At 41.1% G+C, this 15,646-nt stretch overlaps 1 protein-coding gene across 3 annotated transcripts; it reads right to left on the bottom strand.

Moving 5' to 3' along the window:
- Positions 1–308: 308 nt before the first annotated feature.
- On the bottom strand, positions 309–12,519 carry cep85 (centrosomal protein 85). 3 transcript variants are annotated; one of them, XM_087847983.1, is made up of 14 exons: positions 12,419–12,519; positions 11,469–11,527; positions 11,233–11,364; positions 6,959–7,746; positions 5,058–5,188; positions 4,838–4,955; positions 4,539–4,724; positions 3,904–4,056; positions 3,661–3,815; positions 3,430–3,547; positions 2,947–2,997; positions 2,748–2,855; positions 2,371–2,614; positions 309–2,253 (listed from the first exon to the last, which is right to left on the bottom strand). In XM_087847983.1, exons 2-14 carry the CDS (start codon positions 11,506–11,508, stop codon positions 2,090–2,092), a joined length of 2,388 nt encoding a protein of 795 aa, XP_087704109.1. In that variant the 5' UTR covers positions 11,509–11,527; positions 12,419–12,519; the 3' UTR covers positions 309–2,089. The 3 variants fall into 3 exon arrangements, with proteins under 3 accessions (XP_087704109.1, XP_087704108.1, XP_087704110.1); XM_087847982.1 differs by lacking the exons at positions 11,469–11,527; positions 12,419–12,519 and having other exon boundaries at positions 11,233–11,410; XM_087847984.1 differs by lacking the exons at positions 11,233–11,364; positions 11,469–11,527; positions 12,419–12,519 and adding an exon at positions 8,366–8,615.
- Positions 12,520–15,646: the final 3,127 nt, after the last annotated feature.

The following is a 15,646-nucleotide window of genomic DNA, read 5'->3' as shown; positions in this document are numbered from 1 at the left end:
GACCACACCGGCTGCTGTCAGCTGAGACCAGGACGCTGAAGTTACGATTAAGACTGGAAAAATGTTGCATGGTCTGATGAGTCTCAGTTTCTGCTGCAACACTTTGATGATACGGTCAGAAAAGTGTTGAGTAAACATAAAAAGTAAGGTTCAGGCTGCTGGCGGTAGGACATAATCTCCTAATTTGTGTCTTTTAAATGACATGATGGCTTCACTGGACTCATTATGAATGTGCAGCTGACACATCTGCAGGAACAGTCTGGTCTTTTCATCCTTTCTCCGCAAAGTTAAACAAATAAAAGCAATCTGAGACCAATTAAAACAAAACCAAGTGTCGAAAATCTTTATTTCTAAAATATGCAAATACAAACAAGGACAAAAGTATGAAAATATAAACATATTTTTTCCCTTTTGCAAAACATTTGAGATGTTAAGGCATGCGGAGCCCGACTTTTCAAAGAGAAATCTTGTGCTACTCAAGTTTAAAGGTCCCATGAAATGAAAAATGGCTTGTGTGTCCCTGGGTGGTGTTCAGAATAATAAAAGTCATTGTTGCATATTTTTATGTTAAAATCCCTTTCTCTTCCCATAAAGTGTCATGTTTTTTTTGTTTTGTTTTCCCCTTTCAAATGGCTTATCTCACCGTCAGGACAAATACAAAAACTCCATTCACTTCGATGTGACCCGTGATTATGGGGTGATCCAGCCAACCCCTCCACAGTCACCTCCACAGTCAAAACGCTTGAAGGAACATCCCATCTCATCACACCTCAAACCACAAAGAAATAATACAATCGAACAGACACTTCATGGGACCTTTGCACACTGTGGATGCTTGCTGAGACACGTTAGCACATTATTACAGCAACAACACGTTAGGAAGACCCAGAAAACTTTCACACCGAGTTTTCAACGCAAACAAAAAAAACCTAAAATAACAATAAATAATACTGAAGATTAATACTGTTTCTCATTCATACATTTACTCAAACAGTTCACCGCTCTGCTTGAATGCGAGTCTGCTGTCATCGACATGAAATCTACGCTAAATCCTACTCGGACTTTCACCGTGTTTTAATCATCTACCAGGGCCAACTCGAGCTTTGCAACACGTTTTTTTTTTCCTACTACATTCAGTGTCAGAGGGAATGTATTGACTGTCCTACTGGTTGACACACTGAGTGAACGGTTATACTGGAAGAGTCATCTGCAATCAGCCCTTTGTGGTTGGTCTGGGATGAAATTAGCATTGCAGTTGCAAACGCGACAGAAAGGCACATGTTGGTAATTCATTCAGAAGGAAGCCTGCAGCAGCGAGGAGTGCTCGCACACCTGCACGACTGCTTCGACCGGTGTTTCTTTGGTATACGGTAGGCCTGTTGGTGTCAGAAGCTGATTTGGTATTAAACCTCTTTTAGTTATTATGCCTCATACCTCACAGCAGAGTCCAGTATTACAGTGTTCACCATTTCAAATGGCGCATTAGTAACATTTCCTTGCAAAGTCATTAAAAAAAGGAAGGGAAAAAAAAGCAAAAATAAAAAAGCAAAGGTTAAATATTTTCAGTTGATTGTCAACTACTTCTCAGATAATTCCCCTTTGGAGGGAAATTCAATTTTAAATAAGTTAATATTTGCAGGACCTCTACACAAAGAGTTTTCCACCAAAGTGGAATAAAAAGTATAAGACTGTTTTGGTAACTGACAGCATCTTGTCGTCATTATTATAAAAACAAAAAAAAACCCACACGTGCGCACGCAAACACACAGACACACAGACACACAATGCTTAAGGATCAAGTATTAGAGGTAAGTTATTTTCTGTTAGCCCTTGGACTGAAATAGATGAACTCACTGGGATGGGGGCGGGGAGGTGGGGGCTCTGAGCTACAGGCAGGCTTGAGACTCGACATGCTGTCAGTCGAGAAGTAGAAGCTAAACCATATGGGCTTTCCTTTGTCCTCGTTTCAAGGAAATTATAGTCCAGTCCTCTGACATTCAGGAACAAAGCGTGGAAGAAAAGCCTGTTAAGAGTCCTCCGAGATGAAGAGGTTCCTGCAAGTTTCCTCCATCGTGGCTGGTTGTCGAGGTTACTGAGTTATGCAGTTTTCTCCCATGTCCTGAGCGTAACGGTCCAGTATTACGTTACGCAGCTCCTCGACATCGCGCCGGAGCTGCTGGACTTCAACCAGCTTTTTCTGCAGCACCTCAGGATTCATCCAGTCCTCGCCGTGCTCCGCCACAGATGGGGGTGCTGGAAAAACAATGAATAATTGGTTCATCTCATTCCATTACATTTAATTTAAACATCAAATCCAACACTACAGTGAAAAAGATGACGGTCAGAAATAAAAACTCGAGTAGTGCTTACAAGTGAGGCCAAGGAGCAGGGACAGGTTGGGGTCCTGTCCCTGGGCTCGCTGGGTTAGGATGCTGCACAGTGAGCGCAGGTCACTGAGGCAGGAAGCAATCTCAGCATGCAGTCTCTTTGTGAGATTAGCCCCAGCTGGCTGCAGGACAGAGGAAGCCTGGTTAGTGCACTTTTGCTCTGGATCGCTCATCTGCTCCTGCAGCGTCAAATTCTGCTCCATTAGTTCCTGGTTCTGGGTCGACAGCTACAACACAATGATCGGCATCGGTGTTAGGAGCTGTCGAGCTTTATTGAGGACTCAGAGGTCTGATTTCTAAATTAAACAGAAACTGAGAAAGTTGGTGCTTTTTTTGGAGATGGTGGTTAATATAGCTCACCTCCTTCATGGCTGTGTGGAGCTCTAACACGTTCTGCTCTTTGGCCAGCACCTCCTCTCTGAGAGCCTGAGAGCTGCTTTCTTCCTGAGATATCTGCTCCTCCAAAGCCTGCAAAAGAAAAAAAAAGATTTAAAAATGTTGCTCGCTACAGAAACAGCAAACACGCACTCATTTAGATTCCCTGTGAAGAGACAAACACCTGGATCTGTGATCCAAGCTGTTCCATCATCCTGTGTTGCTTCTCAATAACCTGCAAAGAGAAGAAATGAGCATTAAAACAACACCAACTTAAGCACCAATGAGGCGTTACTGACCTGCTGGATATTTTCCATGTTATTGATCTAACTTGCACACATGAGCGCAGCAAATTTGGTACACACTGCAGAGAACATGTTGCAAACCACATAATACAGTCATTTCCCAGAGAAATACACACTTCTCTGTAAATCTAACTCATCTGAACATGAACTTCCTCTAAGCTCAGGAGTCATCTGAGGTCAATGCAAAGTGGGTTCTTTCTGCATCTTTACTTTGGGATAGAAATTACTTTTTAAGAAACCTACATACAAATAGTCCTTAGTTATTCTAGTTTATCCAGTGATATTTACACTCTGAATCCTGTCTTTGTGTTCTGCCCTGATCAGAAAAGGTGAACCTTCTTGTAAGACCACACCAAGCAGACCTTTTTGAGTCTCTGCTGCTCCTCTTTCAAACTGTTGTTCTCTCCTCTAAGCTTCTCAAAATCCAGAGAAGGGAGTCTGGCTCCATCCTCCAGGCCCTGCTGTACCCGCTGCTGCATACTAATGAAGACAAAAATAAAAACGCAGAGCACTCATTATGCACAGTTATTATGTTTTCTTTTTACACTGAGAGCGAGGAGAAATAACATGCCTACAGAGAGGAGTACACATACTCAGTAATGGTGGTCAGCAGGTCCCTCTCCCTGCGTTTCTGCTCCTCCAGGTATGCGTCTTTCTCCTTCAGCTGCGAGTTTGTCGTCGCCAGACAGTCGTCCAGTTCTTTTACTTTCCCTTCTAGCTCTGCTACCTGATGTTCAGCTTCCAACAGCTTATTTTAAAAAAGCAAACAAACATGAGCAGGTTTAATGATTAACACATGTGCACCTGAGCACACGAAAAGGAGTTAGTGTCCTAACCTGTTTGTTCTGGTTCTGGTAGTCCTCCAAGGTGGGCAGGTCAGCGAGGTAGCGCTCAAGAGTCTCAATACGCTGCTGGTTCTCCCTCTTCAGTTCCGACTCCTTCTGACACTTTTTCTTCAGGTTGCTGATGTGCTTGTCTCGACTGCGGATCTGCAAACATAAACACACGTTAATTTGATAACATTCTCCAAATGTGCCGCTCAATACTGATTACAGCCCTTCTCAATCATCTGATGACGAATAAAGGAAAATGACAAACCCATTGTTACTTTTTAGTTTCAAAGAAGTTTGTTTAATGAAAAGAGGAAGCGTACTTCAGGCTTCGAGTGATTAACCCTGACCGATTTTTATCTACACCATATTGTTTCTTGTGTGGGAGACAACAACTTCCCACTTGATGTCCTTGGGCTCAAGGACGTCGAGTGTTTTGCTCTGCTGTTAGCTAATATCAAATACTGGGACATGCTAGAGCAAAGTATTTGGCAGGGTTTTTATTTATATAAAAAAACAACAACAACAACAAACAAAACAACCATTGCATTGGCCATCATTAGGGTTTAAAAGTTTTCAGTCTCGATATTGTGGTTCTCGTGTGCATGACTCTTATAAGGACGTGTTGGGTAAGCACAAACCCTTTCTTCCTGTTTCTTCATCTCCTCCGTGTGCCTCTCGCAGGCTTCCTTCAGATTCTCGGTCAGTCGCCGCATCTCAGCCTCAACTGCCGCGAGTCTGCGCTCTGCCTCTGCTTTCTCCAGAACAACAGAGTCTGTGCGCTCTGCAAACTGCGCCCTCAAGAACGCGTTCTCCCTCTGAGCCTCCTGCAAGTCAACATCAAAGACTCAGCTGAGTAAGATATGGGTGCAGTTAATCAACATGACAGTATAGTAGTCCTAAGTATTGCCTTCTGGAGGCAGAGCATGTTTTTACTAACCTGTAGACGCAGCATGTACATATCTCCATAAGAAGCTCCTCTGCCCAGGAGGGCTCCGTGAACCTGCAGCTCGCTTTCCCTCAGACGCTGCTCCAGCTGGGCCATGTGCTGCTTTTGTCTGCGATCACAACCAAGTCCAACCGTCAACAACAACACAAACATTCACAAAGCTTTGTTTTGGTAATTTAATAAAAGCAGTGAACCCATTACAAACACTTACCTCTCAATGATAAGCTCCTTCTCCTTTAGCAGGCTCTCGCTGGCTTTGACCAGCGCGTCCCACTTGCCCGACTCAGAGTGAACCGGTGTTGAGTATAGAGGTGGGTACTGACCCATTCCTCCACCCATTAGCTGTAACAAGAGAGGGAGAAATGTATTAAGTGTCAGTGTTAACTGACAGTGGCGGACAAGTGATGAGACACCTGCATACTTTCCACTTTTTCACACAATTCAGGAGTTAGCAACAACAGATCTAGTGCTTTAAAGTACCAGGTACTGCAAACACCTCATGAATAACCTCTAGACACATCCAATTATTCATATGCAACACTAAAGTAACAACTACTTTTTTGTCAAATCACATGGTCATGGGTCACTGTGCTATGAAATAATTAGCAGTGCCAGCAGTGTTTGTTTTCCAGTAAAACTTTAGATGACTAATGTTAAGGTTGTAATGGTACTACTAGTCTTATCAACACTACTTGGTGATTTGTGCTTTAACTGTTGATGTTGTATAAGAAACAAATGAACAGGATTCAGGACAAAGACAACGATAGTGATGCTCTTCATGCATGTGTGCACTCAGGACAAAACGGTTACTTTTAATCATTAACCCTTCAAGCTACCGGCAGACTGCTGGAGTTTCTGCCTTTATATGCAAAAGACTTGTACTTAATTCATTGTTTAGCTTTGTACGTGCTACACTGTGCTGCAGCTGCCAATGGCCTTCACGCACATATAGAAACAGGGAAGATGAACTTCTGATTCTAAACCCCAAATTATAACGTTTGAAATGCAAACTGGACAATATATTATTAATAAAACAATAGTAAATGACACCAAGTGTCTTTATTTGTTCACTGCCAATAGTACAACTGGTAACATTGGAGCTGATCAGTATTCTTATGATCAATAAATAAGCTCTGGTACCCGTTTGATTTCTGCTTTAGTGCCAACATCTTTACATGAAATACTTATTTTAGAGCCACACATGCCATGTTTATGCTGGCAACATAACAGGTTTAAATCTGCACACAGCCAGCCATGTGACAGTGACAGAACAAATAAACTGGCATAACAAATATATTCCCAAGAAACATGAACACGAGCCTGTCATCTACTTCTTTTGTTAATGTCAAATAGGCTATGTATGTTGAGGACAAAAACGCTTATTGGGAAAGGACACAAAAAATTATATCTAAGCATTTAAAATACAATAAATAACGTTATGTATTAGAAATGAGTGAATGCAGCTCATCGATCTCGGCTTTAAATCAGCAGGAGGTTGTACAGCCTGTTCATATAGTATAATTACCTCTCAATACGATCAGGTTTAGCTTGTTTTTGTTCAGTGTTAGTTCCAGAAAAACTGCATTAGTGTACTTAAGTGTTCATTTGTAAGCAAAAATTTGATAAACTGCTAAAAGTCACACTTCAAAGTGGCGCTCGGTCAGCATCTGCTCCCAAACATAACAAAAGTCAGTGTTAACAAAGATCGAATACAGACAGCATATAATTGGTTGAAGTAGTTGAAATTTAAATTTTGGTTATTGATCTGTTTAAAATCCTGTTTTAAAATAAACTTAGACCACTGTATTAGACCACATTTTATATGTAATTAATAAAGAAATGGGAAAATCTATACATTGTGTATAGAAGCTATTCTTTTGCCGAGTTTTAATCTTTACAAACAAACAGCTACTCCACAAATCTTCAGGTTTTTTTTTTACATTTTCCCAGATACATCTGAACCCATTTAAAGAGCCTTTTTTGTTTTGCCACCTAGCAAAATATATTGTGTGGAAAAAGTGTCACAAGATACACTTGAAATCCAAACTTGTTGGTCTCACTTTATTTACCAACAATCTTGCAGCAGTAGATGTTTTATATTGAGATACATACCTGCATTTGTTCCATTTGCAAGCGTAAGCTTTCCAGTTGTTTATGCTGCTGTTGCTGCTGCCAGCTTGGAAGTTCACTGCATCTGTCCTGCCGCAGCGGCTCATAACCTTTGGAGCCTGCGTGCTCTCTCAGCAGAGCCTGCGTCTGAAGGCTAAGAGGACTCGTATAAACTCCAGCAGATCCGGCCACACCAGGCTGTCCGCCCCTTTGATTAGAGGCTTCTGCAGTACCGGGAACGCCAGGCCTAGCTTCAGGCAGAACTTTATAGCTGTGCTCCAAACTTCCTCTGTAGGCCTCAGACACGTAGTCTGGACTGTCTCTAATCCCGGTCTGTAACCGGAGTCTCATGTCAGGGCATAACCCACCCAGGAGGGCTGACTGATTCAGTGTAGGTTCCACAGCAGGAGTATCAAACCTGTGGCCCTCGTCCAATCGCGTATGGTCTGTTGGGAAAAGCGAGTGGTCCAGCCCATTCACCAGACTACGGTATCGACTCAGGCAGTCGGGCTTTACCCCGACGGGATCTCCTCCCACGCCGACTTCAGCATCCAAGTTGGGCGAAGATGCTGATTTGGAGAGAGAGGAGGACTTTGACGTGGTGCCGCTTGGGGTTCTGGAGCCAGAGGAAGATCTGTGACCTGCAGCTGAGGACAGGCAGTCCTCCTGGACACATGACTGGGGCTTTGAGGCCGGGGCTCCGGCCGTGGATGGCATGACATGTGCAGTGGGTATGGGGATCTGACTGCGGATGGGCTGGAAAGAGGGGCTGCTGCTGGAACTGCAAAAATCTTTAAAAAAATAAAATAAGACAAACATTAGAAACAACATTAAGAGGATTTCTCTCACTCTACAAATGTTCCCTGTTAAATCAGTGCAGAATATCTGGAGCGCTACCGCAGGCCATTTTCTCTATTTTCAGTCAGCAGTGTAAAGTAGATGCAGCAGGGTTTACTGGTGGCCTACTTTGATGATGAGGTGTCACCGCTGAAAGAATTAAATGGCTTTGACTGACTCAACTCAGGGAATAGGCTTATAATAGACTTAAAGCACTGCACAGAATTAGAGCTCCGTGTTACATGACAAACATTTCCTGTGTTCACTGTGTTAATAAACCTGCTGATACCTGCCTGAAACATGTACAATTATAACCCACTATAAAAATATGTTACTGCAGAAGGGCAGACAAAACGTTCAGCCCCTATAATTAGCAAAATTTTGACAACACACATGGCGTACTACAGCTTCAGTAAACACAAGAGTCCACTTTACTAAGCAAGCACATACAGCAATGTTAATCTGGAAGCTTCAGAGATGATAAATGACTTTAGGAACACAGGAAAACCCAACACCAGCCATCTCCACAATCCTCAACACACGTTACACAACTGTTTTACCAGCACTACGAACCTCAGAGAAGTGTTGAAGTCTGAAAATTGGGCAGTCACTCGAACACAGCAAACGTGTTAGAGGCTGTGGCATGTTTTCTAACAACGAGCGGAAGTGAGCAGAGCGGCAGAACGCTTTAAATCAAAACACAGAACAGTCGTCTGCATTTCCTGAGAGCAACAGAACAACCTGCGAAGCCAAGACTGACAGCCGCCCGACGAGCAAGCCCAAAGCCGTATTGTCCTCCAACAGAAGACCTCGCCTTTACCGAGCCCTGAACGAACGCATACAAACAGGCACACGCAGGAAAGGTTAGGGGGTATTTATAGCCCACCTCTCAAGTTACAGAGCAATCTGTGGGTGCCGCTTATTTAAGCACCTTGCCTCCTCCCACTGAACCACACATCACACGTGTACCTCCAAAGTCAAATACTGAATGGGATACTTCTCCCTCTTACCAGTTTAAACCAGAACTGATTTAAATTAAGACACCCTGAATAATCACTGCACACAAAAACAAACAGCAAACATGCCAAAATAGGGTGGGGGGAAAAAAAAGAACAAACTTTTTTTTTTTTTAAACATAACACATCTGATATAAAAGAAGCCTCAAGGCTCCACTGAATCACGACTGGCTAGAACATGTCTGAACTCCTCAGCAAGAACAACCTTTGTTAGATGTTTGCTCAACACACATTCCTACCCAAAGATATAAAAACCCAAAACTTGTTCATTTGTATACCAAATCTAGTGTATTTCCCACTTCACGGTGATTCTAAAAACTCATTATCGTAGCTTTTAGTGAAAGACACTGATAAGATATCATTGTTAACAAGGTCATTATCTCTTCTGCCTGCTGGTCTGATTCTTTATCAATTCCCTCATTGATTCATGATCAATCATCCAAGTACATCGTTTTTCAGCTTAGACACAGAGGTTTTACTATGCCTGAATCTGAGCACAGTTTAGAAACAGAGTTTTGTTTTTTTAGAAGGCCTGTGTGTGACTATGATGTGCAAAAACCTTTTTCCATGAGTTTGATGTCCCTCTATAAAATATGCAAAAGTCAGGAAATCATGAAGGCCCAGATTAAAAGGAACTGATCAGCTTGGAGCCACAAGAATGCAATGGACTGGACAATTTGATACTGGTGCTAAACTGGAAGCAGTTTAATTCCAAACCCTAATTAACTGCTATATTTATAGGCACTGCCATCAGTCTAGGTGGTTGGAAAAAAGCCTAATAGCTGCATTACTATATTAAAGCCGGTTTCCCACATGCACTATAGCCTGGAACGTTTCTAGATATCATCCAATGAAAAGTCTCTCAGCTCCAAGTTTGCCTATGTGAGAACAGAGTGGACAACTGTCTGTTGAAGGAGAGCACAAAACTGTAGACAATGTTTAACCAGATTCTCCCAACAATGTCTGGAGACTTCTCTTTTGTATTTTAATTTAAACTTTATTCAACTTAACAAACTGGCATCTTGAGAATATGACATGAGCCAAGGCAGGAAACCAAAACTTCCAGAGAAAAATCCAGAAAAGCACTCAAACTACTCAGGATTGTACAGTGGGTCAGTGCTGCTAGTTTAGCTCTGTAATGGCTTACAACTATTGCTATAAACGAAATTTGCTCAGGCAACACAACTCAATACATGAACATGTGGAGGGTTTGACAAAATAATGCAAAACTAGCAATTAGTGTATCTAATAACAAGCCTGCCAACCATTCGCTTGAATACAGCTCTGACCGTTATAGGAATATTGTCTTACAAGCGCCGAGCTCAGCGATTAACATGTTCAGGAGGTGTAAGATAACCCTGGCCACCTCGATGGCATCTGCTTTCATTTATTTCAAAGACAGAACGCATGCATCTACTAGCACTAATAACTGGTATTTACTGGAAGTTTGAACGTTTTGGTTGTTTCTTATTGTATCTTTGCTTGTGTGTTATTTGTTTATGCTCCACTGACTGTACTGCTGTCTTTCTTGGCCAGGACACTCTGAAGACATTTTTTCCTGGTTAAATAAATTTATTTTTTTTTTAAAGTTCTCCACAGGTTCTCTTAAAGCTAACTGATAAAAAGCCAGGAGCAGAGAGGATTGTTTAATTCACCATAGTGACAGGGAGAGCACCAAAACAACCATCAGTTTACTCAGTGTGCTGGGACACCATCACCTCACTAATATTTTTCCTTGTCCTTGACAATTGCCTGGCAATCCACCCATAAATACCAGCCCAAAGCCTACAGTGCTGCTACTCTGCAGCCTATTATTTCGTAATGTTTCCTTTGGAAACAGGGACCACCCATCCCAGCTGGCCATCCATTAAACACAGCCTTTCAGTCCATTATTTTTTCCACTAGTGCATGCACACACAAGCTATCAAACCATTGGGAGATTCCTATTTTAAACATAACAATGTGAAAGCAGTGATATTCCTGCCACAGACAAGGTACAGCCTTGGCATTCAAACATCTCCTCTCACTTAACCTCAACTCTGGAGGAGTACAAGCTGCACCTTGGGTCAGTTTTGGCTGGGGAGTATCTCTGTAAATGTCCCAGGCATTAGCGGTGAATCATGAACATTTTATCACCCTATAAATAGACCTAGAAACAACACCATGGACAACACAGTGTGTTCCAGCTTCATCTCCCCAAAATTGTTGAGTGCCAAGCATTACCTAATTTAAATATTTCATGACTGCGCTCAACTTTCTAGTGAGTAATTTTAAAGAACAGAGGTTTAAGGGTGCACAACCATTAGAAAAACAAACCCAACACTGTTTAATGGATGTGTTCAGGTCACTGCAGTGAGACAGTCTTCAAAACAATGTTACACAACAGGCACTACAGGCAGAGGAAGAACAAGCAAAAGTCATCACCTTCTGCACTGTCAGATGCTGATGTGCCAAGACCAGTGTCCCCGCTGTCCGATGTTCCGGGCCGGCGGCCAAAACGGCTTTGGAACTTCTCTGACACAGCTGGCGTCTGCCACTCCATGTCAGCAAACCGGGCTAATGCACATTTGTGAAAAGGGACAATGACAGCAGAGCAGAACATCAACACATGTGGAAATGATGCAGGGCTTATGCATGGTGACAGCAGCGTGTCAACTTACCCGCTGGTTTGGATTCAATATATCTCTGCGAGGTGGTCATTCCATAAAAGACCAGTTACCTGTGGAGACAAGGAATTAGCATTATTGTATGGTACGGGACACTGAACAGGTGATCAAACTCATGGAATAGCTTTAAATTGGAACATGTGTAAAACTTTGCCTCACTTAAATAAACAGCTGAACAACTAATGATCTATTTTAAACAATAATTTGACAGAAGCTGGCAGACTTTTGTGCCCACCGTAGAAAGCCTGTCTGCACATAGTAATTATGAACTGGACGGTCACGGGCTAGGACACAGCAGCTGTTAGCTACTGACTGATCTGCTCGCCTATCAAATTCATCTGCCCATCAACAACCACCACACACACTTTTCTGGGTAGCAACAAAAATAACAACACGAGCACATGTCTTCTCGTTACATAATGTCTTACACAAACATCTCTATCCCTACGGGAACCCTATAGGAACTTCCAAATCAATGGTGACAAAAGAATGTAATGATGGTGGGCACCAAAAGGCTAAGACACCCCCCACTGTTGTTCAAACTAATCCTTTTCTGTAGCTAATTCTTAAAGGAAACTACTGATGCCAGGGAACGCTTTAAGCTAAACACGAGTACAAGCTTAACTGAATGTACTAAAAGTATTTTTGTTAGTCGGCCAAATGAGCCAATCACTGCTATCCCAATTTACCTATTTTGTTAAAAAGAAAAACACACACACACAAACAACTCGTTTAAGATTTGAGCAGCGATGCCCTACACCGTTAAGCATTTTAGCTAATCCACGACAAATCCGTTTCCGCCGAACAAGCTAGCTAACAGCTAACACCGCTACGGTTTGCTTAGACTCCTGAGTTCACATCCACGATACATATCTGACTTCAGCCTGCCGTGCACACTATCATAGATAAGCCGGTTCTCCACGCTGAAAGAACGGCTACTTTACCCTCGGTTTCAGATAAGGACTGAATACAGTGATAAATCTCGGTCTCGGGCTCTGAATCTGAACCCTTCGCCGCCGCTGCTGCTGCTGCTGTTGTTCCGCTAGCCAACTGATCTCCTCTGATGGCAGACAACCCCGCAAAGACACGGTGGAAGCTTGTTTAACATTACAGCGCCGCCCGCTAAATTCGGGGAGTGGGTGCTGCTTCACAAACCGCTGCGGAGTTTTCTGCATACACCTTGTTACACCTCCACTGATGGTACACACCGACTTCAAAACTATGGGTGCTGGTGTAATATCGTGAAATATTACCCTCACGGCCAGATTAATTCACAGAATTATTATCTGTCATGTGACCAAAAAACCACTACAGCAACACACAACGAACGCATCCAACCAAGTTGCACAGAGAAGGCAAGAATAACCTAGAAGACTTTCGCAAGGGTTAAAATGCGTTGAAGCCATTTTTAAAATACCTTAAATTGGACTACAAAATGTTGATTGGCACTCATGTGAACACTGTAAACTTAAACACAAGAGGTCAATGTCAATGAATTGTCAAGGAATTTTATTTATAGAGCACATTTTAGTACACGTAAACTCAATGTGCTTTCTATAAAAGATAGACATCAAAATTACACGGATCTGTACGTAGGCCAATAAAAACAACAAAAGAAAACGTTACAAAAACATTAAATTCAAGCGAACACGCACACACAAACACATACAGTGTAAGTCTATGGAAGTAAAAAGGGTTTTGAGTCTGCTTTTGAATGTAAACACACTTATAATTGACCTCAGGTCAGCGGGCAAATCGTTCCAAAGAACAGGACCACAGTTTCTGAAAGCACACTTTGCTGTAATACTAGGAGTAGTTAAAAGATCTGCGCCTGATGACATGAGAGGTCTCACTGGGTTAAATAGAAGGAAGTTAAAGGTAATTCAGCGTGGAACTGAGAGCCAATTAAGTTATTTCAATAGATGTTCAAGCTTCCATGTGTGGTTAAGGACTCTGGTAGTGGCTCAATCCAATGATCCTTTGGATAATCTGGTTACAGAGTGTTAATGATTAACCTGCTTGACATGAATGCATAGAGCAATCTGTCAGTTCATATGTTCTTATGTTTTATTTTGTTTATTTAATTTTTCAGTAGTTGAAAGCAGTTCTGGTGGCCTTATTGATATTATTATTATTATTATTATTATTATTATTATTATTATTATTATTATTATTATTATTATTATTATTATTATTATTTCTTTTTTATATACACTACTGTGCAAAAGTTTTAGGCAGATGTGAAAATTGCTGTAAACAAAGAATGCTTTCAGAAATATAAATTGTTTATAGATTGTTTATTGGCCCCAAATGTATTCTGCAGCAAGACAATGACCCCAAACATACAACCAAAGTCATTAAGAACTATCTTCAGCGTGAAGAAGAACAAGAAGTACTGGAAGTGATGGTATAGCCCCAACAGAGCCCTGATCTCAACATCATCAAGTGTGTCTGGGATTACATTAAGAGACAGAAGGAAAATAAATGATTAACACTTCCATTTTTGAAAGCATTCTTTGTTTCCAGCACTTTTCCCTCACCTGCCTAAAACAATTGCACAGTACTAGAGATACAAAAGTAAGAATAATATACTATACCACATACTGCTAGCATGAAATTATCAGCTGACAATCGTGCCAAAACTCTGATTTCTCAAAAGTCAAATTTCAAAAAGAAAATCCTGGTTTGCACATGTTACCCTATGATGGCAGATGTTGAGTATTACAAATGTCAGTTTCTCAACTTCCTGCAACAAAGCAACAAACAAACTCAGCATATGTCACACTTTCACTTCCATTTTTTGAGCCAAGTTTGGTAAGAACTGAAAAAAGAACCATAGTATTGTAGAGTAGAGCAGAATCGAGAATTACTGACCCCTAAAAAAGCACAAGTAATCATTACAAACTTTAAAGACAGTATTATTACAGCAGATGACTTTTATGTTCTTTTAGAGTTTTGAAAGTTTCTGAAGAACTCTAATATCTGAATATTAAACTTAGTACTTCGCTGCATCTTTATTTAAGGGTTGTAAAAACACATGCAATGAGATTCAGGTTTACCAATCTTACTGTTAAAGAAAAACTAAAAGTTGAAACTATTATCTTTTAAAAGTAGTTCAGAAAAGACAGACCTAAAAACAAAATAAAGCCAAATAATAATAATAATAATAATTATATATATATATATATATATATATATATATATATATATATATATATATATATATATATATATATATATATATATATATATATATATATATATATATGAGAGAGTTCATAATTCACAAAGTCAGATACTTTATCACTCAGTGGGTTGTAAATATCCCAGGTTGTTTTAATTGAACTCAGACTGTTCCACTCATAAACACATAGGTCTGCTTGGTCACTTACAAACTCTGCCCACCCTCTTAATTTGACTGCTTTTTTGCATAAGGAAACTCTCCTTCCTCATTCACTGTGTGAAGTACATAAAATTACTCTTATTGTTTTCACTCATTCATTTACAAATCTTCTTCTTTTTTGATGCTGCCTTTAAGGGTCATCACAGCAGACCATCTGGCTCCATCTCACCCTACCCCCAGCATCCTCCTCTGTTAGCCTGACCTTCTGCGTGACCTCTTTCACTACATCTATAACCTCCTCTGGGGATTTTCTATTTTCCTCCTTCCTGGCAGATTTATATTCAACATCCCACTATCCCTCTTCTGCTAACCATCTGAGCCTTGCCTCTCTAACTTTGTCTCCAAATTGCTCACCCCGAGCTGTTCCACTGAGATACGTGTTTTTTAATCCTGCCCATCCTGGTCTCTCCCAATGAAAACGTTAACATCCTTAACTCTGCCACCTCCAGCGCCACCTTCTGTCTTTTTGTTAGTGTCACCATCTCCAAACCACACATCACAGCATCATAGCAGGTCTCACTACCTCGTGTAAACCATCCCTATTTTCAAAGTCACGATCCTTACTTACACTTGATTCACCTGCACAACACTATTCACAAATTCTTCGTTCAAGATTACCATCAAATTACAAAATACTACCATGTATTGCTTAAACATTTGGCAAATATATGTTACATTCTTTGTTGTAGTGCTCCTTTATTAAACGTTACTTGAAAATGCTTTTATTCTGGAATGCTTTTATTGTGACGTCCAAACAGACCGGAAGAGT

This window comes from Neolamprologus brichardi, chromosome 11 (genome assembly GCF_056152115.1).
Source record: "Neolamprologus brichardi isolate AB-2024 chromosome 11, ASM5615211v1, whole genome shotgun sequence".
NCBI classification, from domain to species: Eukaryota; Metazoa; Chordata; class Actinopteri; order Cichliformes; family Cichlidae; genus Neolamprologus; species Neolamprologus brichardi.
Note: the sequence above shows the minus strand (reverse complement) of the source record. Positions and strands in the feature narration are given on the sequence as shown.